At 36.2% G+C, this 27,968-nt stretch overlaps 1 protein-coding gene across 1 annotated transcript; it reads right to left on the bottom strand.

Moving 5' to 3' along the window:
* Nucleotides 1–14,627: 14,627 nt before the first annotated feature.
* On the bottom strand, nucleotides 14,628–27,456 carry LOC25498365 (uncharacterized). Its single transcript, XM_024770908.2, has 17 exons — nucleotides 25,708–27,456; nucleotides 25,509–25,616; nucleotides 25,181–25,413; nucleotides 24,845–25,055; nucleotides 24,403–24,640; nucleotides 24,181–24,331; nucleotides 23,802–24,085; nucleotides 22,261–22,489; nucleotides 18,812–18,941; nucleotides 18,601–18,708; nucleotides 16,721–18,016; nucleotides 16,532–16,639; nucleotides 16,300–16,463; nucleotides 16,009–16,219; nucleotides 15,601–15,838; nucleotides 15,370–15,520; nucleotides 14,628–15,261 (listed from the first exon to the last, which is right to left on the bottom strand). Exons 1-17 carry the CDS (start codon nucleotides 26,978–26,980, stop codon nucleotides 14,953–14,955), a joined length of 5,442 nt encoding a protein of 1,813 aa, XP_024626676.1. The 5' UTR covers nucleotides 26,981–27,456; the 3' UTR covers nucleotides 14,628–14,952.
* Between the last annotated feature and the right edge of the window lie 512 nt (nucleotides 27,457–27,968).

The following is a 27,968-nucleotide window of genomic DNA, read 5'->3' as shown; positions in this document are numbered from 1 at the left end:
TGACAATTTCCTTCCAAGAGCTGGTTCTTGGATTAGGAATTTCTTCTCCAAAGTATTTGCCAGAAGTATCCCTTCCCATGGCTTGAGCAATAATCTGCTCATTTATGGTTACAGGAATACCCATGACATTTGATCTAATCTCTGTGCCGGTGAAGGAGAGTAGACCCATTTCTTCTCTGGTTTTTCCCTTTAGAGTAGGATCAACCAGAATCAGTTGAGCTTCTTCCTGTCTAGCAGCTTCAATGTCAAAGACTGAAGCCCTTACCCAGAATTGTCTGACCAGAACTTCATAAGTTGGACCATTGAGAAGACTGAAGTAACCCATCATCTTCTGCTTCTTGTAGAATCTTACCAAGTCGCACCCATGGTGAGTTAGAGAAGCGAAATCCACTGGATTTTCCGCTTGAATGATTAACTCCCATTCCTCAATAGACATAGTTCTTCCTTTGATTTCATATGCTGGAGTATCTATATCCATATTTGATGAAGAACCACCAGCAGAACTTGAAGATGCCATAGATTTGAAGTAGTTTTAGGGTTCTAAGGTGTTTTGAGAGGATGAGTGAATGCGCTTACTTTCGCAGAGGGTTGAGAAGAAAATATAAAGTGTTTGTTGTGAAGTGAGTAGTGTGTGAATTGACTTAGTGTTTTTAATAAAACGTTTGCAATTCAGAAGGGACACACAAACACAGCATTAATGACAAATTGGGGGCGCGTGTAAGTATGTTAAAAAGCGAATAAAACATCATTGCCCTTTTTTTGTTATACTCCAATACAAATAGACCACGTCAGAGACTCTTCAGAAAACTACCTTTTGGGTAATGGGACAGCTGTTACATAAAGTAACTAACAACGTTCCCACTAACCATGCTATTCAGAAGCAAAGAATAACACTTCTGAAGTTTTAGTGCTGACGTCATCTTCAGAAGCACATTTTCCTCAGAACCTCAGTTAAGAGCTTCTGATGAACCAAATGCTTCTGAATAAACTTCAGAACCAAACTTCTTATTCAGAGGCAAGCAATTTTTCAATCAGACACAAAATGCATGTTCAAATTTTTCTTAATAAAATCAAATCTTTCAACAGATAAAGGTTTTGTAAATATATCAGCCCATTGATGTTCAGTATCAATGAATTGTATATCTAAAATCCCTTTTTGAACATAGTCTCTGATAAAATGGTGTTTGATTTCAATATGCTTGGCTCTTGAATGTAGAATTGGATTCTTTGACAAACAAATAGCAGCAGTATTATCACAATAAATGGGAATACTGTTAGCATTAATCTGATAGTCTTCCAACTGAAGTTTCATCCAAAGTAGTTGTGTGCAACAACTTGCAGCTGAAATGTATTCTGCTTCTGCTGTAGACATAGCAATAGTTGCTTGTCTTTTGCTTGCCCAGGATATCAGATTCTCTCCCAGGAATTGACAATTTCCACTGGTTGATTTTCTTTCAATCCTATCACCAGCATAATCAGCATCACAGAATCCAATCAACTTATAATCTAGGGATTTCCTATACAGGAGTCCAAGATTAGTTGTTCCTTTCAGATACCTGAAGATTCTCTTAACTGCAGTTAAATGAGATTCTCTAGGATCTGATTGAAATCTTGCACACAAGCATACACTGAATAAAATATCAGGTCTAGATGCAGTGAGGTATAACAGAGAACCAATCATACCTCTGTATAGCTTCTGGTCTACTACTGTTCCAGTATCTTCTTTGCTTAAGGTGCAGGTTGGATGCATTGGAGTGTTCATCACTTTACAATCTTCTAGCTTGAACTTCTTCAGAAGCTCCTTTGTATATTTTGTTTGATGAACATATACTCCTTCTTTACTTTGGTTGATTTGAATTCCAAGAAAGAATTTCAATTCTCCCATCATACTCATTTCAAATTCATCCTGCATTAACTTAGAAAATTCTTTGCAAAGAGATGCATTAGTAGAACCAAATATTATATCATCAACATATATTTGCACAATCAAAATATCTTTCTTAAGAGTCCTTCTGAAGAGTGTTGTGTCAACTTGTCCTCTTTCAAAATCATTTTTAATTAAGAAATTACTTAGTCTATCATACCAAGCTCTGGGAGCTTGTTTCAAGCCATATAGTGATTTCTTAAGTTTATAAACATGGTCAGGATGCTTAAGATCCTCAAACCCAGGAGCTTGTTTAACATACACTTCTTCTTCAATGACACCATTAAGAAAGGCACTTTTGACATCCATTTGATGTAATATTATGCCATGATTAATTGCGTAGGATAGAAGTAACCTGATTGCTTCCAATCTTGCAACTGGAGCAAATGTTTCAGTGTAATCAATGCCTTCTTGTTGACTGTAGCCTTGAGCAACAAGTCTGGCTTTGTTTCTGGTTACTTCTCCTTGTTCATTCAGCTTGTTTCTGAATACCCATTTTGTTCCAATAATGTTCTTCTGAAAGGGTTTGGGTACCAGATCCCACACATCATTCCTTTGAAATTGATTTAGCTCTTCTTGCATAGCTAATATCCATCCATCATCTGAGAGAGCTTCTTCAACAGTTTTAGGCTCAATTATTGAAAGCAGTCCTATTAATGACTCTTCTTGTCTAAAATGTGATCTTGTTCTTCTAGGACTATCTTTGCTTCCAATGATTAGCTCCTCAGGATGTGAAGATTTGTGCTTGAATTTAGGTTGAATAACCTGCTGAGTGTTATCTTGAAAGTCCTCAGAAGCACTTTCAATCTGTACTTTTGGGCTAGGTTCTGCTTCTGAATTAGACTCAGCTTCTGGAGTGATTTCAGCTTTTGGACTAAATTCAACTTCTGTATACTTTTCAGAATCAGAAGGTTGATCAGATTCTGATGCATCTTCAGAATCAGTTGTACCTGCATTACTTTCACTTTGCTCTGAAGTTTTACTTCCAGGCTCTCTATCATCAAATTTTACATGCATAGATTCTTCAACACATTGTGTTTCTGAATTATACACTCTGTATGCCTTTGACCTTTCAGAGTAACCTAAAAAGATTCCTCTTTGAGCCTTGGCATCAAATTTCTTCAAATAGTCTTTAGTGTTTAAGATGTAACAAGTACATCCAAACTGATGAAAGTAAGAGATATTGGGTCTTCTTCCTTTAACGAGTTCATATGCTGTTTTCTCCAACATAGGTCTGATATAGATCCTATTTTGAATATAACATGAAGTATTGACTGCTTCTGCCCAAAAATGTTTAGCTAAGTTGTTTTCATGGATCATGGTTCTGGCCATTTCTTGTAATGTTCTGTTCTTTCTCTCTACAACCCCATTTTGTTGTGGAGTTCTAGGAGAGGAAAACTCATGGAGAATCCCATGTTTTTCACAAAAAAGTTCAAATGGCTCATTTTCAAATTCTCCACCATGATCACTTCTGACTTTCAAAATTTTCAATTCTTTTTCAGATTGTATTTGAGTGCAGAAGCTGCTAAACACTTCACATGCATAGTCTTTACTTTTAATGAATTTTACCCAAGTCCATCTGCTGTAATCATCAACAATGACTAATCCATATTTACTTCCATATAAAGATGCAGTGTTAACTGGACCAAAAAGATCAATATGGAGTAATTCTAAGGGTCTGGAGGTTGATACAATGTCTTTAGATTTGAAAGAACTTTTCACAATTTTCCCTTTCTGACATGCACCACAAAGTGCATCTGAATGATAATCAATGTTAGGCAATCCTTTGACCAGTTGTAACTTGCTAATTTTAGAAATTAATCTCCAATTAGCATGTCCCAACCTTTTATGCCATACCCATTTTTTATCATTCATTGGCAGAAGGCAAACTACCTTCTGATCAGCCAGATCAGAGAAATTTATTTTATAGACATTCTCAACTCTCTTTCCCTTGAATGTAATGGATTTGTCATCCTTGTTGACTATTGTGCAGTTGGTCTTACTGAACGTTACATCATACCCATTGTCACAAAATTGACTAATGCTCAATAGGTTATGCTTCAGACCATCTACTAGCCACACATTATTAATTGAGATGGAGGAATTACCAATAGTACCTGTACCAATGATCTTTCCAGTTTGGTTGCCACCAAACTTCACTTCTCCTCCATCTTTCATTGTAAGGGTAAGGAACAAAGCTTTCTCTCCAGTCATGTGCCTTGAACATCCGCTGTCTAGGTACCATGACCTTTGTTTCTCTCTTGCCCTTAAGCACGCCTGCATTTTTTGCCAATTCAGATTTAGGTACCCATATCTTCATGGGTCCTTTTGGGTTAGTTTTGGAGGTTTTACTTTTCCTCCCTTGTACCTTAGGGTGAATGCTGAGTGGCTTCTGATCATTCAATACTTTAGGTTTGACACCTTTTGGTATTGTTTTCTCAGAAGCAGTAGCTGCTTTGTTCTTCTGATCCTTTTGTTTTGGGATTTTAGATTCTGGTTTAATCAGATTCTGATGAACAGGTTCTGATCTTTTCAGAATTTTAATCTTTTGACTCTTAAGATCAGATTTTGTCATTACCTTGATCTTAAGGTTTTCTGGCTTTGATGTGATCTTAGCCTGTGAACCAGAAGCTTCAGGTTTTGACTGAACAGCAGTTATAGCATTTGTACCTTCAGGCACAAAGGTGGATTTCAATCTATCCTTGATACAATCACAGTAGCTCTTGAGACTGTATTCTTTGGATTTCTCCTCAGAATATCCAATCCCTTTGCCTTTGTTCTTGTATGTGCTGTAGATCATAGAAGCAACTTTGCTTCTGTCTATTCCAGCCATAATAAAATCATCCAAGGCAATCTCATGTTTATTGCCTGAACCTTTATCACATTTTTCTTGTAGCTTCTGACAAAGACTCTTGAGTCTATCTTCATATGTTGTTGATATGAGGTTAAACCCTTTGAGTTCTTCTTCAGAAGCTTTCAGTTCCAATAGAGTTGACTTTTGTTGTTTCATCAAATCAACATATTTTTCTTTTAAATCTGTCAACTCATTGGTTCTGTGTTCAAACAGTGATAAAAGTTCTTTTAGAGAATCAACAAGTTCTTGTCTAGGGATTTTGGAATATACCTCATTTTCATCTTCTGAATCTGATTCAGCTTCTGATACTGCTTCTGATGATACTGTTGCCACTAACCCCACGGCTGCCTTAGCATCATCATCAGCTTCTTCTTTATCAGAACCAGATTCACTATCCAAATCTTCCCAGGTCGCCATCAAGCTCTTTTTTATTTGCTTTCTGAATTTACTGGAGTTGAAGCTTGATTTCTTGGATTTGCCTTTAAACTTCTCCTTCTGAAGATCAGGGCAATCAGCAATGAAATGACCAGGCTTCTTACAATTGAAACATCCCTTCTGATCTTCTTTCTTGGAGTTCTTGTAGTTACCTCTCTTGCTCAAAAATTTCTTCTGCTTCCTTGCCAGATACTCAAGCTTGTTGGACAGCATAGCCATTTTTACAGATTGATCTTCATCAGAATCTCCATCAGGTGATTCTTCTTCAGATTCACTGGCTTTGTAGGCTTTGGAAGATTTTGAGATCTTTCCTTTAGATGGTAAAGCAATGGATTTACTCTTCTTAGAGGTTTCATGCTCATTTAAACTCATTTCATGCACTTTGAGTGAGCTAACAAGATCTTCAACACTTAAAGTATTTAGATCCTTAGCTTCCTCAATAGCAGTTACTTTGGGTCTCCATCTTGAAGGTAAGCTTCTCAAAATCTTACTAACATGATCAGAAGCAACATAGCTTTTCTTCAGTATTTGCAATCCAGAAACTAAAGTTTGAAATCTTGAGTACATTTCTTCTATACTCTCATCATCCTTCATTCTGAAAAGTTCATACTGATGAACTAGCATCAAAGCTTTAGCCTCTTTTACTTTCTTGTTGCCTTCAAAGTTTGCACATAGAGAAGCAAACATAGCCTTCGCAGTAGATTTGTCACTCATTTTCATGTATTCGGTGCGAGGTATAGAAGCCACAATGATTCCTCTTATCTTGTGGTGTTTCTTATAAAGCTTCTTCTGAGCAGGAGTATGTATTCTTCTGTCTATAGCAGCTCCTTCTTCATCCAAATCCAGATCATCAACTCCATCTTCCAGTATGTCCCATAACTCTTCATCCAATCCCATGATAAAGCTGTACATATTAGTTTTCCACCATGAAAACTCTTCTGGATCTCCATTAAACTTTGGAGCTTTTCCAGAGTCTGTTTTCTTGTCAGCAGTATCATAGTCATGTTTGACACTTGTGTATTTTGTAGTAACTGATTCCTCATCTCCAGACATGTTTTTCTAATAGATCTTGAACTGTAACACGGTTAAGTGCTGTGATAACAGAGCAGGCTCTGATACCAATTGAAGGTGAAAAACACAAGAAGGGGGGGTTGAATTGTGTTTTCTTTTTCTCTTAAAAAATACTTCTTCTGATAAAACTTCAGAAGCAGTTTGATTGCTTCTGATGAAATGATCAGAGTCAGATTGCAGCGGAAAAGAACAGAGTAGAGAAAAGAAAGACAAAGACACAAGCAGTTATCCTGGTTCCTTCCACAACACGGAAGTAGTCCAGTCCCCCTTGCACTTCCAAGGAGATTTCACTATAATCACAAAGATTACAACTGCTCAATACTTTCTAAGTATGAGACTTCACAAAAATGCTCAAGCACACACGCAAGAGTCTTCCAATGCTCAAGCACTAAGCAAGAGACTTCTAATGCTCAAGCACGCAGGCAAGAGACTTCTAATCAAACAAAAATACAGAGAATTGAGTTTGAATTGAACACTTGATATACAATCAGTGGTGTTCACAATACAATACAGAAAAGACTCTAGACTTTGAATTTCTAAGATGTATCAAATCAGTGCAGAAATTCAGTGTGCTTTGTAAAATCAAATTGACAGAGTTTTGGCGCTTTTGAACTTATGTATCTCTATCTACAATCTTCAAGTCTTCACTCCTTTATATAGAGGCGTGAAAGAGACGTTGAGATAATCAGCACGTCTAAAGAGTCGTTTGAAATCCTTTGATTATCCACCAGTGATCCTTTGCCTGATTTGGGTGTAGTCCTTTGAAGAATAAACTTCAAATTCATTCCCATCTTGAGTGTACAAATTCTGCAGGCATGGCTGTTGTTTTGTCTTGTAGCGTAGACAGAAAACAGAGTAGTGGAGGTAGTGGTTGTACACTTGTACTTTGTCAACTCTATTAATGAGAGACAAGTGCTCAGTGCTATCCATATATCCGTTGATACCTCCCTTTCAATTCTTCGTTCTTCTTTGATAAGACTGAATTGAGAATCAGCTACTTTGAATCTTTAGTTTGATTAAAGGATCAAACATAGCTTCTGGTGAAGATATTGCTTCTGATGAAAACTTTTGCTTCTGATGACCTTCTGCTTCTGATGACGTCATCTCTTCAGAAGCAGTTTTCTTCAGATGCTCAGAATTTCTTTTTCTTTCCATTGTTCTTCCAAGACCTATTGAAATAACTTGAGTAGCCTTTGGTCCTGTATACTTGAACAATTATTAGTAATAACCAATTGACAATTTTTAATACCTTGTTATCATCAAAACTTAATAAGGTTCATTGTGAAACACATTTTGTTCCAACATAATAGCCTTACAAGTTGAAAGGAACATTTAGAAATACTCAAAGGGATCCCCTAGTGCACGAGGCAAAGTTCAAAAGTGGCTAACTGAGGTCATCTTCGCTTAAGCGACGGCTAGCTCGCTTAAGCGACCGGCTTGCAGTAAGTCTGGGTTCTGCTCGCTTACGGTTCGCTTGCGGTTCGCTTAAGCGAATTCTTGGCAGAATCAAATCGAATTTTTGCTTACAATCTCGCTCTCTGTTCGCTTGAGCGAACGGCTAAAGACGATTTCTGGGTTGCTAACATGAATGTTCGCTTAAGCGACGGGTCGTTCGCATAGGCGACTATTCATCTGGGCTGTGCAAAAACCTACGGGTTTCAGACCCTTCCCACTCCAAAACCCAATTTAAATCCCCTAATCACCCAAGATGTTTTCCAACAGATGTTTACAGGTCCAATACACAATTAGGCAATCTAAGGAACACAGAAACAGACATAACAACAACAATTAAGATTATTCTAGCAATTTCACCAAACTTCTTAATTTTTCCCAACCAATTCTAATCTCCCTCAAATTCTGATCACAGCAACATTACAGATTAAGGATTCATTCTGAACATCAAATTACAACACATTAAACCCAATTCTTACACCATTCCTTCCCAAAATCGGCATCAACCCTAATTCCCAATTTTATCCCAAGAACAATTCATGTTACGACAATTTTCAGAAATTATACGTTATGATTATTGAGAGATAGTCTCACCCTTACCTTAGATTTTTGCAGAAAGATTGCACAGCAAATTCGGTCCTTAGGCTCTTCTCTCTCGTTCTTGCTTTTCCTCCCCAAAACTTGTTTTTACGTGAAACGTTTTCTAACTTCTCTTTTCTTAACCCCCAGAACTATAACTCCTCCTTTATTTCATTAAACTCCCTTAATTTTTTATTAAATCCTAATTAACTCCCCAATTTTCCAAATAATAATAATTCTCACATTATTTTAATAAATATCATAAATAATCATATAATAAAATATAGCACACCAAGAATCAACACCAATCAATATAATTTATATTAAAATCATACAAAAGACTCTAAAATAAATTAAAATAATTAATAACAACTAGGGCGTTACAGAGTGAATATCCCAATGTCGAACAACGGTTTTACACCGCCTTAAAGGGTTTTATGAGAAGAGAGGAACAATGTTAATCCTAAGATTTATGTTGGAGTGTCATTATGTGGATCAGTTCTATTGAATAGTCCATACCTGCTTCCTTCTTTCTAATCTTAGCTTCTATTTTATTCTATTTGCTTGTTCAAACCCTTGCCTTTCTTTTTCCTTTTTTTAGGAACAATGTCAAGTATTGCCCTATTTAGTAAGAATGGAAGATCTTGGGGGACCCCTAGTTCTCTCGGATCAATTTTTCCTAAGGGAACTCCCGAAGGTTCGTCTTCCCAGCAGTTCTCAAGCGTTCGGCCTACAAGGATTCAAATTGATACCAAAAGTGACTTTCCTGCATAAGTGAACTCTTGGAAGAAATGGCCCGCTCTTGCTCCTTTGTTTAAGAAGGGTCCATTCTATGCTCAACCTTTTTCCTAAAACTCTTGATGCGCTTCGGGAGATAGTGAATGAGGTCGATGTAGGGTCGATTTCCAGTCTAGGGTCTATCTGAAGGAAAGAGGAGATCGGTACCGGCTTTCCCTTTGTTCTCAAGTTGGTGGCTCTTGGCAGTTCAATGCTTTCACCAGACTAGGAGGATGATGGCGCTTATGCTGACAAGGTTTCATCCTTGGAGGAACTGGTCAAGGAGTTGGAAAATGACCCTTCCCTAAAGCTGGCAGAATGCGAAGTGGTAACGCCTGATTTGGGGGAGGCACAAAATAGTCTGAAGCGTCGGGATGTCAAGGTCCAGTCGCTCACTAGTCGAATCACTTCCTTGGAGACATATCACCATGATTTGCTTCTTAAAAGATTAGCCTTGATCTCTGAAAGTTTATTTTGCCTTCCAAGATGACATAGCTAGAGTCCTCCATATGGGCAACGAGTCGTTCTAGAATGGGGTTTCCCAGGTGTAATGCTTTTGTGGTGCCGAGGCAGACTACAACCGCTTGGATCCCTTCCGTGTTGTTGAGGAGAACGTCATGGTCACACCGAAGGGTTCTTTTGATGCCCTTGTTCTTCCGGGGGAGCCTTGTGAGACATCCGTTCTAGAATAATTAGGGGGTAATCAAATATTGCTCCCTCTGTTGGGGTGGACGACGACCAGCCCCTTGGTGAGTATGTGGACTTCATAATGACTGATAGTGATGGTGATGATCCAGGAAAGGATTCTGTCAATCAGGTCGATGTCGTTAATGACTAGTATTCTCTTTCCTCTTTAGCACTTGGTAGGATTTTCGGGGGCCAAGGTGTTTGTACCGGACTTCTTATTTGTAAATTTACCTGTAGCCGCGACCTATGGGAACGACTTTTGGATGTAATCTTTGAACACTCTTTATTGTTTTTTTAGTTCAATGCTTACTTTTTCTTTTGTGTTTCTTGTTTTGCTTATCTTACTACCTTTATCATCGTTGACTTCTTCCTGACTAATGCTTTACTGCACCTTCGGTACCGATTGCTGCTTTATTGGCGGGCTGGCCATATGTAATGTTATTTGATCCGTATTCGGGGGACTCCTGATACTCTCCAGTTTTTGAGTACCGCCAAAACTACAATTATCTAGATCTCAAATCCTACAAGTGTTCATAAAAAAGTGTTTAGTCTGAATAAGTTGTAGAAAAAGTTAGAGAAAAGTTGTCGCATTTAAAATGTCATGTGTATAAATAGTTATTTAAGAGAAACAAACATTTAGATTAAGAGAGATAAAGTTGATCTCTCCGATTGCAAGCAATATAAAGTTGTATATCTTGCCAAATTTTTATTTCATTCCAATGTATTCAACTGGTTGTTCTTCATAAAGTTGTAGGTTCTTTAAAAATAAAAAACCCCATAGTATTATTATTTTTTAACTGAAAATCTTGAAGACTTCTTTGTAGATATAGCAACTTACAAACATTGAAAAAGTACAATTATCAAACATAGATCTGTCAAATTTAACTTGAACAACAACAAACGACCCCTTCGTCTCTACAATGCCCGCCTTTAGTGTAGCCTGTCTCTTTACAATGCTGGTTGCATTGACGGTTACCACCTGGACATGCCCCCATAACCTGGCAATAGTCTGCTACTGCTACTTCTACGATCAATTAAACTTCATTAGAAATATCATCTAGTGTACAAGATATTAGGCATTTCAAAACCTATTAGAATTGGGACAAAAAAAAAAAACAAATTGGAACCGCTCACATCACAGTAGTAGTAGCGTAAAGCCGTAAGTCGGGGGCGGCCATAAAAGAAAGGCTATTACTTTCACATCTCTCTCTCTAGATATCTAGGGAGAGATCCACTGCGTGAGCAACCGACTGTGCGTTACATGTGCTCTACAGGCCGCACTCCATCTTTCTTCCCCTTTTTTATTTAATTTGGAAGACGGGCGTTGCGTTCGGTTCGAAAGGCATATGGTTTTCAGTATGTCTCCGGATAGGGCCCCCCACTAGTCCGGCTAGCAAGTGAGCGGTTCTTTCGGGCGTATTATAAAAAAAATTAAAAAAAAGCTATTATATACATTTTAATTAAAAATCTTAGTTTTAAAAATTTAAAACAAAATTATAGGCATTCAAACTTCTATTTCAGATTATATAATTCCAAGTCATTTTATTGAAAACACAACAAAATTTAGTTTAGAAACTAGTTTGTTACCGGTAAACATCGCTGAAACAATGCACATAATTGCAAAGGTGAAAAAGAGAATATTGATACGAGTTGACATTCTTTTTTTGATGAACAAGTAAAACCTTACAATAAAGCTATTTAAGATCACAAAAGAAACTAATGCATTAAATAAATAAATTAATAATAAATAAGTCAGTTTTAAGTAAGATATTTTTTTATTTGATTGTAGTAAAGAAATCTTATTTGATTATTAAAAAATATTTAATTTGATTAAAATGTAATTATTGCGTTTATATTTGCATACTTTTCGTTCAGATGTTGTATGGATTTTTTTTGGTATTCGTGATTTGATATGCATCAATACATTTATTAAAAGGATCTGATTTTATAAAGTCTCTCCACCATTTGCAATGCTATAATTTAAAAACAATAAAAAATAATCAATTTCTTTTCTGAGAAAGATATATTCAGATTTATTTATTATTTATCCGTCCCTAAATATAACCCTTTAGAGAAAACAACTTGTCTCTTTTTATAAGATCCTGTGATATTTTCAAATACATTAATTAATTTTTTTACCAATGTATCCCTATTTATTTTATATTTTTTTCTTCAATTATCATTAAATACTATGTAGAAAACATACACTAATTCTTTCTCTTAAAGATGAAATTGTAAAAGAAATATTAGTTACAAATAAATTTATTATCACTTTTAATTTCCTTAATTCCCGTTGTTTTTCAAAAGGACCCTATAATTAATGACGGAATTAATTACAAATAAATTTATTATCACTTTTAATTTCTTTAATTTCCGTTGTTTTTCAAAAAGGCCGTATAATTAACGACGGAAGAGATGGATAAGAAGGCTTTGACTATGTTGAAAGCATTTTCACATTTTGGGGTCCATTCGAAATTTTCATTCTTTTTTATTGAGGAGAAAAATAAGAAAGCTTTCCCGCCTGCACAAAGTAGGGGGTTCATATGAACCTCCTCAACTTTTAAAATCACACCTAATTTTCTAATTTTTTTCGTCTTGAACTCCCTCAAAATTAAGTCTTGCACCAAATATTGCAAGAACTCTCTACTCTTCTTTGTTTTTTAATTTCAAAAATGTATTTTTGTGATACTTAGAGAATGATAAAATCTCCGGTTTTTACATTTTTTACCTAATAGAAATACTTTTTGTCCACATTTTTTATTTGGTATATGTTTTTTTAGTGAAAATAAAATTGTAATGTTGGTTGAAATTAAAAATATTGTTGAAAACATTGTTGAAAATATGTTGTGTTTTTACTTTTTAACTCGATTTTCAAGTTGGAAATAAAAAATTGCATTGCCTCGAAAAAAACCAATCCAACTCAAACCACATTGGTTTGGTTTGGTTCGGATTTTATTTTAAAAGTCAAACCAAACCAAACCGCACTGCAACACACCTAATTTATGTACTATACTCAACAATGAAAAAACATGAGTGTTAAATTGATGATCTAAAAATAAATTCAAGGATAAAAACTAATAAAAGAGACACACGTGAATGTATTTGCAATTTCGATACATCGAAATTCAATACGACACTTAAGTACACATTTAGGTATCCAAATGTTTGAACACTCAAAAGTTTGAACCCCCTCACCTAGGGTTCTGGCTACACCACTTGCTAGGAGTCCGGTCAACTGTTGTACTTCCTTGATGCAGGTGGGGCTTCGCATGTTGACGATGGCTTGACACTTATCAGGGTTCACTTCAATCCCACGCCTGATGAGCATAAATCCCGAGACGAAGATACGTACTTAGGGCCTGTTTGAATCACTTTGGTTTTTCCTTGTTTTTGGTTTTTAAAAACAGGAAAAGTGAAAATAGTTTTCAAAAACTATTTTGCAAAACAATCAATTCAAACAAGTTTTTAAATTTTTAAAAAACTGTTTTTAAAAACTGTAATCAAACATGCCCTAATAATCTGCACCGATGTTATGACATTGAAGACGAAGAAAAAGAAGATAAGCTCTTTACTCATATTGAACACCTTGGTCTTGCTGAACAACTTCTCTCAACTCCAGCTTACATTCCGATTAAATATAATAAAAAAATAATAATAATAAGCTTTGCCCTGATTGCCGCAATACAATGAAGATGGTGTCCAAAATCGTGGGAAGAAAACTCCACATGAACGGCAGGGGGAAAAGATGGCACATGTTCGAAAATGGAGTTTGTTCATGCAATGACTTCTGGTGATTTTGGATATGAATGTAAGGAATTCAAAAATCATAGTTGGTTCAGAGTCCCACATTGGATAGGAGATGTTCCAATAATGTGTTTATAAGTGGGGGCAATCCTCACCTCACAAACTTATTTTGTGGGGTTGTGTTAGGCCTAACCATGATTTCTAATATGCTATCATAGCCTCCTCCATGATCCGTTGGCCACCTGATACTAGGTTTCCGTTGTCGAGCTACCCACCATTTATGTCCGCGCTTCAGATGTTCAGTCCTGAGCGTGAGGGAGTGTGTTAAGAGTCCCACATCGGGTAGGAGATTGTCTGACCAATGTGGGACTCTTAACAGAGCCTTTACGAACAACACTGGCTTGGTTCGTGGACATAAATGGTGGGTGGCCCGATAGCGGAAACCTGATAGCAGATGACCCATCCAATGGATCTTGAAGAGGCTCTGATACCATCTTAAAAATCGTGGTTGACATGTATATAATTCCGCAGAAGTACTAATCTACATGTCTTTTGCAAATTTCTGAGCTCTTTCAATATATCAAAATGTGGATCTTCGTATTTTGATATCAATATATGCTCATATAACTATTTTTCTGTTTGACATATTTCCATTAAATTTGCTTTTTGAATTACTGCTTCTGTGAGATTACTTTCTTTAGCCTATAAATTTCATAAAACCAATGAACCTATGGCTATGCTGCATACGTAGTCAAAACGAGAAAATCAATAAAAATAATAGCCATAAAAACACTGATTTCGGCAATGTTCCTCCTCTGCTCACCAAGATTTCAACCAGCAAGTTTAAAATTCATTTTCATCCTTTTTCGCTAATTTTTCATAATATAAACACTTTATTAGAAAGGCGTCCCCAGTTTGAAAGAAAACAGATACGAAAAATGCAAACAAAGAACATACGAGATTTGACCATATAGTTCAGCCAATTTTTGGTGTCAATAACCTCTCAAATGCTCACTTAGTCTCCACAGTCCACACAAAATTTTCTCCTGCAAACTTTTGATTTTACATATATATGTTACAACCAGATATTTATAATTAAAAGAATGTAAAAATGATATCAAATGCATTTTTATTTATACTGTAGAATATGGCAGCCATAGAATCTACAAGATTCTGCCTTTACATGCAATAACTAGGTAAATAACTTAAACAATGATAAAGGCAATGGATATTTGTAATAACAATTATGTCACCGGAATTTTCAACGTAGTCATCGTATGTATGTCTTTCACAAGCTCCTGCACAGATAAAGAGCCACATATATGTCTTCCATTACACCAGAGTTTTCTTTTCTCAAAATTATGTTAATTAACAAAAACTCTAGTATTGGCCACGACCTCAAAATCCTTTCTTAGAGTCTCTAGGTTTGTTATCTGCCACACATATCTGTAATACTGACAGTATTAGAGGAAAAAACACCTTGATTTTCTTCAGGCTGCGTTGAATTCAACGTATTCTGCCTCAGGATGAATGCTGGTTGACTTGGAGGAGGAAGAAATGCATCCTCACTGATAAGCATAGAAATTACTGTCGCCATAGTAGGTCTATCTACAGCTGATTCTTGTACACATAACAGTCCTATATGTATGCATCTCAATATATTGGTGTGATGACTATGATCATATATTTCTGGATCTATTAAAGATAACATATTTTCTTCCCTCCATTGTATCCAGACCTAAATGAAAAGAAAAAAATCAAGTTTCAGATATTTGTAAGTTGCATCAGCAGCAATAAGCAAAAAAAGAGAGTGTTATTAAGTCAAAATCGAACTGTTAAGTCTTACAAATCCTAGAAGACTCGGTGCATGCTCATTGTCATAAAAGCTTGAGTTTCTTCTCCCACTAACGATCTCTAGAATCAATACACCAAAGCTAAAAACATCTGATTTCTCTGAAAAAAGTCCTCGCATTGCGTATTCAGGAGACATATAGCCACTGCATTTAAGTATAAAAGTTTATTCCCCAAGTATTTATACAATAGTATATTAGTATCGGGCAAGGAAGATCAGACTTACTAAGTTCCGACAACCCTGGTAGTATTGGCCTGATTTTCTCTCCCTCCAAAGATTCTAGCCATACCAAAGTCGGAAATTTTTGGATTCAGCTCCTCATCTAACAAGATATTACTTGTCTTCAAATCTCTGTGTATAATTCTTAGTCTCGAATCTCTGTGAAGATACAACAATCCTCGAGCAATTCCTTCTATAATGTTATACCTTGTCCTCCAATCTAGGAGTTTACTTTTTGATGGATCTAAAATATAAGATTAGTAATAAAAATCACTCATTAGCATGCTATAAAAAAACTCACTGCTGTCAAACAATTCCTTATGCTTAAATATCTTATACCAGTTCAAAAGAAAAAGAGAAACATGAAAATATGGAATTATAAATGAGAAATCGCTAGTGTTTCAAAAAACTAACCAAAGATAAATGCATCTAAACTTTTGTTAGGCATGTACTCATACATCAACATCTTTTCATCACCATCAGTACAGCATCCAAGAAGTCTTACAAGATTACGGTGTTGAAGCTTACAAAGGACCACTACTTCATTCATGAATTCCTCCAACCCTTGTCCAGACGCTCTAGAAAGTCTTTTAACTGCTATTTCCTGACCATCTTGCAGTTTTCCCTGGAAGAAAATTATAAGAGACAACTATGGAAAATGGTTTCAGAATCGTACATGAAAAAGCTTAGCTGTATTTACGATACCTTGTATACTGGACCGAAACCACCCTCGCCAAGTTTGTTGGACAAGTGGAAGTTGTTTGTGGCAGTTGCAAGCTTTCCGAAATCAAATACTAACAGCTCCTGTAGTTTAACTTGGGAAAATCCTCCAATTGCATCATCACTATTATTTTCTTCTGATTTTCCATCTTTATTAATTAGTTAGAAAGTTATAGTTATATAACTACAGTTGAATCCACAGATGGTATAATCTTACCTGAGTTTTTTGAAATCCTTCTCCACATGATATAACCACAAATGACGATTAAGAGAGTGCCTAGTATCACTATAATCGTAATGATGATTGTTTTTTTTGTCCCTTTATCTGTAAATAGGAAAATTTAAATTTGAAAGATAGCAAAGTCAATCAAAACCAAAGAGATGGAATAAAGTTAATAAACAACACCTAGCGCATGCATACCAAGCTCTGTCTCAGGTACGCGAAAATATAGATCAAGTCCTCCACTTTCGAGTTGTTGTATGTCAAGTAAATTCCCAGTCCAAGACATGCAGCCAATCCCAGCATCGTTGGAGTATGCAGTGCAAGAGCAATTCTCCAAGCATAAGCTTCTGCATATATCTGGTGTAACAGCTACACCTTCTGCAAAATCGGGAACTTTAACCATCTGCAATTTCAAAAACCCATCTTCTTTTGTACTTGTGGTTTTATTGTTGACCCTTTCACACTGCAAAGATCTTCTCCTAACACACCCACTAGTCCAATTGTTTCTATTCCATTCCTGTATGTTGATTGGATCAAACCCTTTCAAACAGCTGCAAATTGGCGTGCTCAATGAATTACAAATTGCAAATGCCCCGCAAATACCATAAACATCACACTCCGATTTCTGGCTAGTGAATTTAACTTCCACTTCTTTCTTCTCGTCATTCCACCGCATTTCTTCTAATTTTCCTTGTGAATTCAGGTTATAGATCAAGAACACCTCATTATTTGGCATCGTAAAATATATATTTATATTCCCTTGTCCGTCATCTCCACCTTGAAAACCATTAAAATATGCAGTTGTCATAGTATCTATCCCTGTAAAGACCCCGCCATTCCAGGGACCGCTGCGCCAGTATGGTCGAGTTTCATTCCAAATAAACACTTCAAGTATATTTCCGCGTTCAACACTACTAGAAGAAAAAATCCCGACAGATGGATCAGAAGGGCTTTTCCATGATGTTAGTTTTGATTTTTCACCTGTTCTTTTGTTGATAGAAAGTTTCATACCAGACAGTAATGTATCTGTAGGTTGTTGAATACTCTGCCATAATACGTTTCCAGTTGCGTTCTCCAAAAGGACAAGGTTGCCATAGTCTGAAAACTGAGAACTTGTATTTGTTGCTATGTTGGAAACATTTGATGACCAAATGACTCGTTTCTGTCCATTTAATACCTCAATATTTCCATCTTCGGATATTGTGACAATCCCATTAGAATCATTCAGTGGTTGGTTTCTGTTAGCCACCCATACGACTGTAGAACGAGAATTCCACCAAATTCCAACGTAGCGATTTGTAGAATTTTCAGGGCTAAAGAATCCAAAGGCATAGGAACCATCTTTGGAAAGTAGAGTTTCAGGGTCCTTGATGAATTGGGATGATGTGATGGTGTCTATACCGATACTAACACGTAACAAATAGGAAAACAGAATGAACAAAACAAAGAACAGATTTGAACAGCTGCTGAAACCCATTAGTCAGATGATCGTAGTATATGATCAACAGTTACACTGTGATCCTCCAACAGTAACTGTACTCATAAAGATTCGAGACTTTCTTTTTAAAGTCAATGGTCTCAAAAATCACAAGTAATGCATGGTTCTGAAGATCTCTTTATCATTTCAATAATAAAAGTTTTTTAAGACATTTCCCTGACTGTGTTTTTTATTTCATGAAATCAACTTGGACTGTCTTTTTCATTTCTGTATTCACATTTGACTGTGTCTCAGGAAATTGATAAGATAATAAAAGTTGTCTAATTCTTTCTATAACTTTGAATCATTCATTTTTTAGACTAATAACATTAAATAGTTTATCAGTATATTTTTAAAAAGTCAGTGATTCTAAAATCTAAAAAAACTGTATCATTCTCATAAGACCAGGTCACCGAATAGGTGGAGATTAGGGAGCACCACTTTAGATGCCATGTACCAACGCAACACCAGTTTGACTTGCTACGGAAGGTTAGATATTTTATTGATTTCCACCTTTATTAAATAGTAGAAAAGCTTTATTAAATCAAGTGAAAAACATAATTTGAGCTCATCTCTGGTATATTACCTGAGTTTTTTGAAGTCCTTCTCCACATGATATATGCACAAAGGACAATTACGAGAGTTCCTACTATCACTTCTATTGTAATGATGATTGTTTTGTTTCTCCCTCTATCTGTAAATAGGGAAAATTTAAGTTGAAAAGATAAGAAATTCAATTCAAACCAAGTTAATGAATTATGTTTCAAATGCTATAGCAAACTACATTTAGAGCATACCAGGTTCTGCATGGGCTACTCGAACATATAGATCAAGTCCTCCACTTTCTAGTTGTATATCAATTAGATTCCTAGTCCAAGACATACAACCAATTCCAGCATCATGAGAATTCGCAACGCATGAGCAATTCTACAAGCATAAGCTTCTGCATATGTCTGGTGCAACAGCTACACCTTCTGCAAATTCAGGAACTTTAACCATCTGCAATATCAAAAATCCATCTTCCTTTGTACTGGTGGTTTTATTGTTGACCCTTTAACACTGAAAAGCTGTCCTCCTGACACACCCACCAGTCCAATTGTTTCTATTCCATTCTTGTATCGACTTGGGTTCAAATTCTTTCAAACAGGTGCAAATTGGTGAACTTAGTGAACTACAGCTTGCAAATACCCCGCATATACCATAACCATCACACTCTGAAACCCGACTAGTCCATGTAACTTGCACTTAATTCCTCTCAATCCTAGGATATAGGTAATAAATTCCTTGTTAATTTGGATTATAAAATATACATTTATATTCCCTTCTCTATCATTTCCACCTTGAAAACCGTAAAAATGTGCATTTGTTGTAGTCAGTATTCCTGTAAAACCTCCACCATTCCAGGGGCCAGTACGGCCGAGTTTCATTCAAAATAAACACTACATCTGAAGGTTTTTCCATGATGTGAGTGTTGTGAATTTGATGAAAAATCACACCAATAACAACTTGATGTGTGGAGCAAGAGATAATCAAGCAACCAAAACAAAGTGTATGGAACAATTAAATACAAGCCAAAAGTAGAAAACAACGGCGAGAAGAACACAAAGAGGAGAAGAACACAAAAGAATTTGTTGACCCAGTTTGGTCCAAATTGACCTACTCTGGGGGAGAGAGCAGCCCTCCAATCCACTATATGATGAGTATCGTTACAAAAGAGAAATCAATGGGTTACAAGAATAAGTCTCCCGCCTAATTCTACCCAAAGCCCCAATCTCTTTCCGTAACCAAGAAACTCAATCCTAATAGTGTTTCCCAAGGTGAATCAACCCTCAAACCCTACTGTTTGTTCCCAAGAGACAAACTCTATACAAACCTTAGTTTTGTTGTTGCCATTCTAAACCCTTGTTTTGAGCCCCCTCTATCTCTCTCAAAGTTTAGCCTAATACAAGGTCCATATTTTTAGTAAAAGTATAACTCATAAATTTGGAACAAATACCACACTGAAGATACGTTTTTTTTTTCTCCTTCACTGAAAGAATATTTGCATCAAAAATATAATATTCCCTTTCAAAATATATTTGCATCAAATCGTTCTTCATACGATACAAAAATATATTTAGCAAATCTTTTATATTTTTAGCAACAATATTCTCCATCCATCAAATTTTGAGTCATACTACAACATTCTCCACCTTGACTCTAAATTAGTGATGATGCCAATTTAACATCAACTACCATGCTGCTCTTTCCCTTGCTTCCCACTACATGAAGTAGCTCCACAAGTTTACATCTTTTAACCCCTTCAGCCCTCGGAATGTCTTCCGCCTTCTCGAAGGTCCTTGCAGTCCAACTACACTAGGAGTTTTAGGTAGTCCCACAAGCATTCACCTTAACCTCTTCAGCCATCGGAACGTCTTCCGTCTTCTCGAAGAGTCCTTGCAGTCCAACTACACTAGGAGTTTTAGGTAGTCCCACAAGCATTCACCATAACATCTTCAACGCAGAACATCTCCCGCTTCCTTGAAGATCACCTTGCATCCAATCACTCTTGGCCTTCTTTTAGGGTAATCCCGCAAGCCGTGCTGTACATTCTTCAACCTCATGAAGAAATCCCTTGCTCACCATAGAGCATAGCACCCAAGGTTCTCCATAGTCGTACCATTACCGGTGTGTTCAACTCCACCTCACGCTGAGCGTACTCTACCTCAACTAGCAAATGCGTACATCTCACTATGTCTTCCACCTTGAAACTCCACATCAACAGGTAGATCATGAGTATTGTTACCACCGCCTCTCCAGGCTGATGTTGAGTGTTTAACGTCTCTCCAGACGACCACCGTTCCACTAGGCATCACTCCCAAGGTGAGACATATCACCTTCTTCATCCTCCAAACAACACCACACCATCAGAGCACCCGCATCCTCAAGACACAACTTAATGTTCTCCAAATCACCAATGATTTTGTTGAACTCCACAAGCAGCTCCATGAAGGCCTTTGACTTTACCATCTTGAATGAGTAAAGTTGTTGCTTTAGGACTTGTCGATGAGCCAAAGACTTTGTCATATACAAAGATTCCGACTTTGCCCACATCGATGTCACAAGACAATGGCACTCCCGGCCTTGTCCACCATCTCGGTCTTCTCCGCTCGTGATATGGTGACCGGTAACGAACCTTCACCCTTCAAAGCTTTCTCACACTTTTGTTGTATTAACACTGCTTCCATCTTTACCTTCCATAACCCAAAATCGTTATCTCTGGTAAACTTCTCAATATCCCACTTTGAACCCATGGTACTTAATTATCCTTTGACCCTGCCCCACGGTGGGCGCCAATTGTTGTGAATTCGATGAAAAATCACACCAATAACAACTTGATGTGTGGAGTAAGAGATAATCAAGCAACCAAAACAAAGTGTATGGAACAATTAAATACAAGCCAAAAGTAGAAAACAACGGCGAGAAGAACACAAAGAGGAGAAGAACACAAAAGAATTTATTGACCCAGTTCGGTCCAAATTGACCTAGTCTGGGGGAGAGAGCAGCCCTCCAATCCACTATATGATGAGTATCGTTACAAAAGAGAAATCAATGGGTTACAAGAATAAGTCTCCCACCTATTTCTACCCAAAGCCCCAATCTCTTCCCGTAACCAAGAGACTCAATCCTAATAGTGTTTCCCAAGGTGAATCAACCCTCAAACCCTACTGTTTGTTCCCAAGAGACAAACTCTATACAAACCCTAGTTTTATTGTTGCCATTCTAAACCCTTGTTTCAGCCCCCTCTATCTCTCTCAAAGTTTAGCCTGATACAAGGTCCATATTTTTAGTAAAAGTATAACTCGTAAATTTGGAACAAATACCACACTGAAGATACGTTTTTTTTTCTCCTTCGGTGAAAGAATATTTGCATCAAAAATATAATATTCCCTTTCAAAATATATTTGCATCAAATCGTTCTTCATACGATACAAAAATATATTTAGCAAATCTTTTATATTTTTAGCAACAATATTCTCCATCCATCAAATTTTGAGTCACAGTGAGAATTAATTTATCTCTAGTTCTTTTGTCAATAGAAAGTTTCATACCAGGCAGTAGGTTGCTGAATACTCTCCCATAACATATTTCTAGTTGTGCTCTCCAAAAGGACAAGGTTACCAAAGTCTGAAAATTGAAAACTTGTAATTGTTGCTATGTTGGAAACATTTGATGACCAAATGACTTGTTTCTATCCATTTAATACCACAAGATTTCCATCTTCAGATATTGTGACAATCCCATTAGAATCATTCAGTGATTGGTTTTTGTTAGCCACCCATACGACTGTAGTGCGAGACTTCCACCAAATTCCAACATAGCGATTTGTAGAGTTTATAGGACTAAAGCATCCAAAGGTGAAGTTACCATCTTTTGAGATTAGAGTTTCAGGGTCCTTGATGAATTGGGAAGATGTTATAGTGTCTATGGCAATACTCATGTGTAACAAATTGCAAAACAGAATGGATAAAACAGAAAACAGATTTGAACAGCAGCTGACTGTCTTTTTTATTTCATTAAATCAACTTGTATCCTCTCACATATATGGAATCATTTCTTTATTTAAATCTGACTTAGTCAGGTTCCTACGTAATTAATAAAATAATATCAGTTGTCTAATGTTTTTAAAAACTATAACCTTGAATCGTTCATTTTTTCATTCAAAGACAACCTCATCTAGTTTGATATAAAACAGTTTATTCATAAAAAGTCAACGGTTCTATAAACTGTAACGAATTACGAGGCCTAACTTATCCATATAAAACCGGCTTGTATGGCGAGGAGTGTCTCCTCTTTATAAACTCTTCTCAAGAATCCTCTCTATCCAATGTGGGACTAAATCCCCTCGAGTGTTGGCCGCTAACATAAACTATAAAAAATAACTGAATCATTTTCAGAAAACCATCTCACTGCATAGGTGGAGACTAGGGTGCACCACTTTTGATGATGTATGTCAGTGCACCACCTGTTATGAAGCAATGACACGAACACCAAACACGACACTGACAAGGACACGTTGACACTGGTGATAACTTGACATATGTGAATGCAATCACATATTAAAAACCATTAAAACAAATCAGTTATCTACACCTCTACTTTACATGGCTACCTTCTCCCTACATGGACACCTCTCTTACAACAACATCAAAAATTCAACACAGCAAAAATTTGCATATTTCATCTGATAGAACAAGGAAGAGTCTAAAGCTATGCAGATGCAGTGAAATGAAATGAATATATTTTTTTCTAATCAAAATATGGCAGCTAGGGGATAATTATCAAATTACATAAAAATATTGTATTTAATTATCCTTGTGTAGTATTGTATTAATCTATCATTGTTCGTTGTCTATTGTGTTTATGTATTAAAACAGGAACAGGGAGGTCCAAAGTAATATGTTTTCGAATCTACCGAATTACATCATCAACAATGAATTACTAATACTTTTTGTTCAAAACAATCCAGACTAATTAATATTCAATTTCATTGTTTTTGTTTACTTTCAAAAACTCATGGTCAACATGCAAGTTGGCCCTTTACTATTATCAACAGACAACTATACGCGACGAAAGTAGTATGCGGCAGAAGACATTCAAAACTTGTATCAATAAAACAATAGGAAATCAAGGAAAATACATTATGCATCTTTTATTATACTAGAGTTTTCATATCAATTAACAAATTTCTAGTAGTAACCATGTATCAATTGACATAAAAAAAAAATCTTAGAACCCTTAGTGTGCTATCTGCCACCGATTTGTGTAATACTGACATTGTTAATGGAACTCTTTGAACTCAACATATCTTGCCTCAGGATGAATGCAGGTTTACTAGGAGGAGGAAGTAATGCAGCCTCACTGTTAAGCATAGAAATTACTGCAGCCATAGCGGGCCTATCCACAGCATGTTCTTGAACGCACAAAAGTCCTATATGTATGTACCTCAAAATGTAATTATGATTACTAGGATCATATATTTCTTGATCTATTAGAGATAGAATATTGTCATCTGTCCACTGTATCCAGACCTAAATGAGAGAGAAGAAAAAATACAAAAAAATCAAACAATGGGACGAAATAAAAAAAGACATAATTGAGTCAAAAATGGTTAGTTGAGGCTTACAAATCCTATAAGGGTCAGAGAATTCTCAAAGTCATAAAAAATTGAGTTCCTTCTCCCGGTAACAATCTCTAGCATCAAAACACCAAAGCTAAAAACATCTGATTTCTCTGAAAATAATCCTTGCATTGCATATTCAGGAGACATATAGCCACTGCATTAAAATACAAAAGTTTATTCTCCAATCGTTACTGCTAAAATGTTGGATAAGGTAGACAAACTTACTACGTTCCAACAATCCTGCTAGTATTGGCCTGATGTTCTCTGCCTCCAAAGATTCTAGCCATTCCAAAGTCCGATATTTTTGGATTCAGCTCCTCATCTAACAGGACATTACTTGCCTTCAAATCTCTATGAATAATTCTTAGCCTAGAATCTCGGTGAAGATACAGCAATCCTCGAGCTATTCCTTCTATTATGCTGTGTCGTGTTCTCCAATCTAGGAGTTTATTCTTTGAGGGATCTAAAAGTAAGGGTAGAAACAGAACATTTTTAACATAATACTAAAATATAAAGTGAATCCATCAAAAAATTTCGTTTCCAAAAAAACTCGGAATTGAAACGATATTTTATTCTTAAAAATATATTATACAAGCTAGAATAAAGCAAAGATGAAAGTGTGGATTTGTATAAGTAAAAGTGTTAAAGGGGGCTTCAACGAACTAACCAAAGATGAATGCATCCAAACTCTTGTTTGGCATGTACTCATACATCAACATCTTCTCATCGCCTTCAATACAGCAGCCAAGAAGCCTTACAAGATTACGGTGTTGAAGCTTACAAAGAACCACTACTTCATTCATGAATTCCTCCAACCCTTGTCCAGATGCTCTAGAAAGTCTTTTAACTGCTATTTCCTGACCATCTTGCAGTTTTCCCTGGAAGAAAAGAGATAACTATAGTGAATGGTTTCAGAATCGGAGATGAAAACTTAGTTGTATTATGTTACAACAGCTATAGACAATGGTTATAAAATATTATAACTTTGTTTCAATTAAGGAACCTTATATACGGGACCAAAACCACCCTGTCCAAGTTTGTTGGAAAAGTGAAAGTTGTTTGTGGCGGCTGCAAGTTTTTCAAAATCAAATTTTAATAGCTCTTGTAGTTTGACTTGGGACATTTCTCCAATTGCGTTGTCACTAGTATAATTTTCGGGTGATCCACCTTGATCGAATATTGGGAAAGCTTTGTTGTTCTTTTTCTTTGCAGATTTAATGAAGTGCCACAGTTTAGCTGCAGTAAATAACATAATTTGAGCTTAGTTCCTCGTCAATAGAAATAAAGTAAATTTGATGACAAAAGTTAAATACATGGATATTTTGTAATACCTGGGTGGTTTGATGTCCTCTTCCAGCAGAAATATGCACATATGACAATTATAAGAGTTCCAATTATTACTGTACTTATAATGATGGACGTCTTGATTCGCCCTCTATCTGTATATAGGAAAGATATAAATCTAAAATGTAAGAATCAAGTTAACGAGCTATGCTTCAAATGATTTAACAAATAACAGCTAGAACATACCAAGTTCTGCGTAGGCTACACGAACATATAGATCGAGTCCTCCACTTTGGAGTTGATGTATGTCAAGTAGATTTCCAGTCCAAGACATACAGCCAATCCCAGAATCATGAGAATACGCAATGCAGGAGCAATTATGCAAACATAAGCTTCTGCATATTTCTGGTGTAACAGCTACACCTTCTGCAAAATCTGGAACTTTAACCATCTTCAATTTCAAAAACCCATCTTCCTTTGTACTGGTGGTTTTATTGTTGACCCTTTCACACTCCAAAGGTGTCCTCCTAACACACCCACCGGTCCAATTATGTTTACTCCATTCTTCTATGTTTCTGGGTACAAATCCTCTCAAACAGCTACATATTGGTGAGCTCAATGAACTACAGCTTGCAAAGGCCCCACATATACCATAAACATCACACTCTGATTCTCGGGTTGTCCATGTCACTTTCATTTCTTTCTTCTCATCATCCCACCGCGTTTCATCTAATTTTCCTTGTGAAGTCAGCTGATAGATCAAAAACTCATCATCATTTTGTAAAGTATAATATATGTCAATATTCCCTGCTCCATCATCTCCTACTCGAAAACCAAAAAAATATGCAACTGTCATTGTATGTACCCCAGTGAAGACCCCGCCATTCCAGGGACCACTGCGCCAATATGGTTGAGTTCCATTCCAAATAAACACTTCGATAATATTTAGGCGTTCAACTGTCCTACAAGAAAAGTTGCCAACATATGGGTCCGAAGGGCTTTTCCATGATATGAGTTTTACATTCTTACCTGTTCTTTGGTTGATTGATAGTTTCATGCTAGGAAGTAACGTATCTGAAGGTTGCTGAATACTCTGCCATAAAATGGTTCCAGTTGTGCTCTCCAAAAGGACAAGGTTACCAAAGTCGGAAAACTGAGAACTTGTATTGGTTGCTATGTTGGAGACATTTGATGTCCAAATGACTTGCTTCTGTCCGTTTAATACCACAAGATTTCCATCTTCAGATATTGCCGCAGTCCCATTAGAATCATTCAGTGGTTGGTTTCTGTTCGCCACCCATATGATTGTAGACTGAGACTTCCACCAAATTCCAACGTAGCGATTTGTAGAGTTTTTAGGACTAAAGAATCCAAAGGTGAAGTTACCATCTTTGGAGATAAGAGTTTCAGCGTCCTTGATGAATTGGGATGATGTGATGGTGTTTATGGCAATATTAACTTGTAACAAATAGCAAAACAAAATGAACAGAACAGAGAGCATATTTGAACTGAAACCCATTATATGATCAACAAGTAGACTATGATACAAAAAAACCACTCTTTCTTATTAATAATGATTTGAGATTTCCTTCTTAACGTCAAGAGTCTAAAAAATCACAGGTAAATCAAAGTTCTAAAAATATTATTTCAAAAAATTAATGTTCTTTGAGACATTTCACTTTTTTTCTGCTGGCTGTTTTTTATTTCATAAATCAACTGTGTATCTTCAGATATTGTGACAGTCCCATTAGAATCATTTCTTTATTCAAATTTTTCTTGGTCAGGTGCTTTGTAATCTATAAAATAATATTAGTTGTACAAGGTTTTCAAAAACTATAACTTTGAATCATTCATTTTCTACTCAAAGACAACCTCATCAAATAGTTTATGAGTATGATCCTAAACAGTCAATGATTCTGGAATATAAAAACTATATCATTTTCATAAAACTATAACTTTCTATTTGCAAATTTACTTCCTTAAAAAATACAATATCATCCGTTTGACTATACTGCATTAAGAACGTGTAAAACAAGGCAAAATTAGTTATGTACAACTTTACTTCGCATGGCTGCTTTCACCCTACATAGACACCTCTCTTACAACACCATAAAAAATTCAACACAGCAAAAAACTGCATATTTCATCTGGAGATGATGTGACAGAAATGAAGAAACGGAAGAAAAACCTGCCAGCAATATTTGATATTAAAAAACTTTGGGTCTCTAAAGAGAGGAAGAGCAGTATCCCAACGGAAGTATGTTTTTGATTTATTTTGAGAAACCGGTATGAGTGGATGTAGACTCAAATAAAAAACTTTGGCAAAAAGGGGACGCACTTGACATAGGAAGATACTAAAGATTACTTGGAGAATTGGTTTACTCGGTGCATACATGGCCTGGCCTGATACTGCCTTCTCTGTTAACGTTGTCAACAATTTATGAAAAACACCTTGACACCGTCTATAGAATTCTGAGATATTTGAAAGCTACCCTCAAAAAAGGCCT

The sequence above is a fragment of the Medicago truncatula genome, chromosome 7, assembly GCF_003473485.1.
Source record: "Medicago truncatula cultivar Jemalong A17 chromosome 7, MtrunA17r5.0-ANR, whole genome shotgun sequence".
NCBI lineage: Eukaryota > Viridiplantae > Streptophyta > Magnoliopsida > Fabales > Fabaceae > Medicago > Medicago truncatula.
This window is presented reverse-complemented; position numbering and strand designations above follow the sequence as displayed.

What these genes read in the sequence shown, in the direction of transcription:
- LOC25498365 (XM_024770908.2), bottom strand. Translation starts at nt 26,980, where the DNA reads ATGGGTTTCAGTTCAAATATGCTCTCTGTTCTGTTCATTTTGTTTTGC. An exon ending in TTTGGATGCATTCATCTTTG is followed by an intron (nt 24,641 to 24,844) that starts GTTAGTTCGTTG and finishes CCTTACTTTTAG; the next exon opens with ATCCCTCAAAGAATAAACTC. An exon ending in AAGGATTTCAAAAAACTCAG is followed by an intron (nt 16,464 to 16,531) that starts GTAAGATTATAC and finishes TAATTAATAAAG; the next exon opens with ATGGAAAATCAGAAGAAAAT.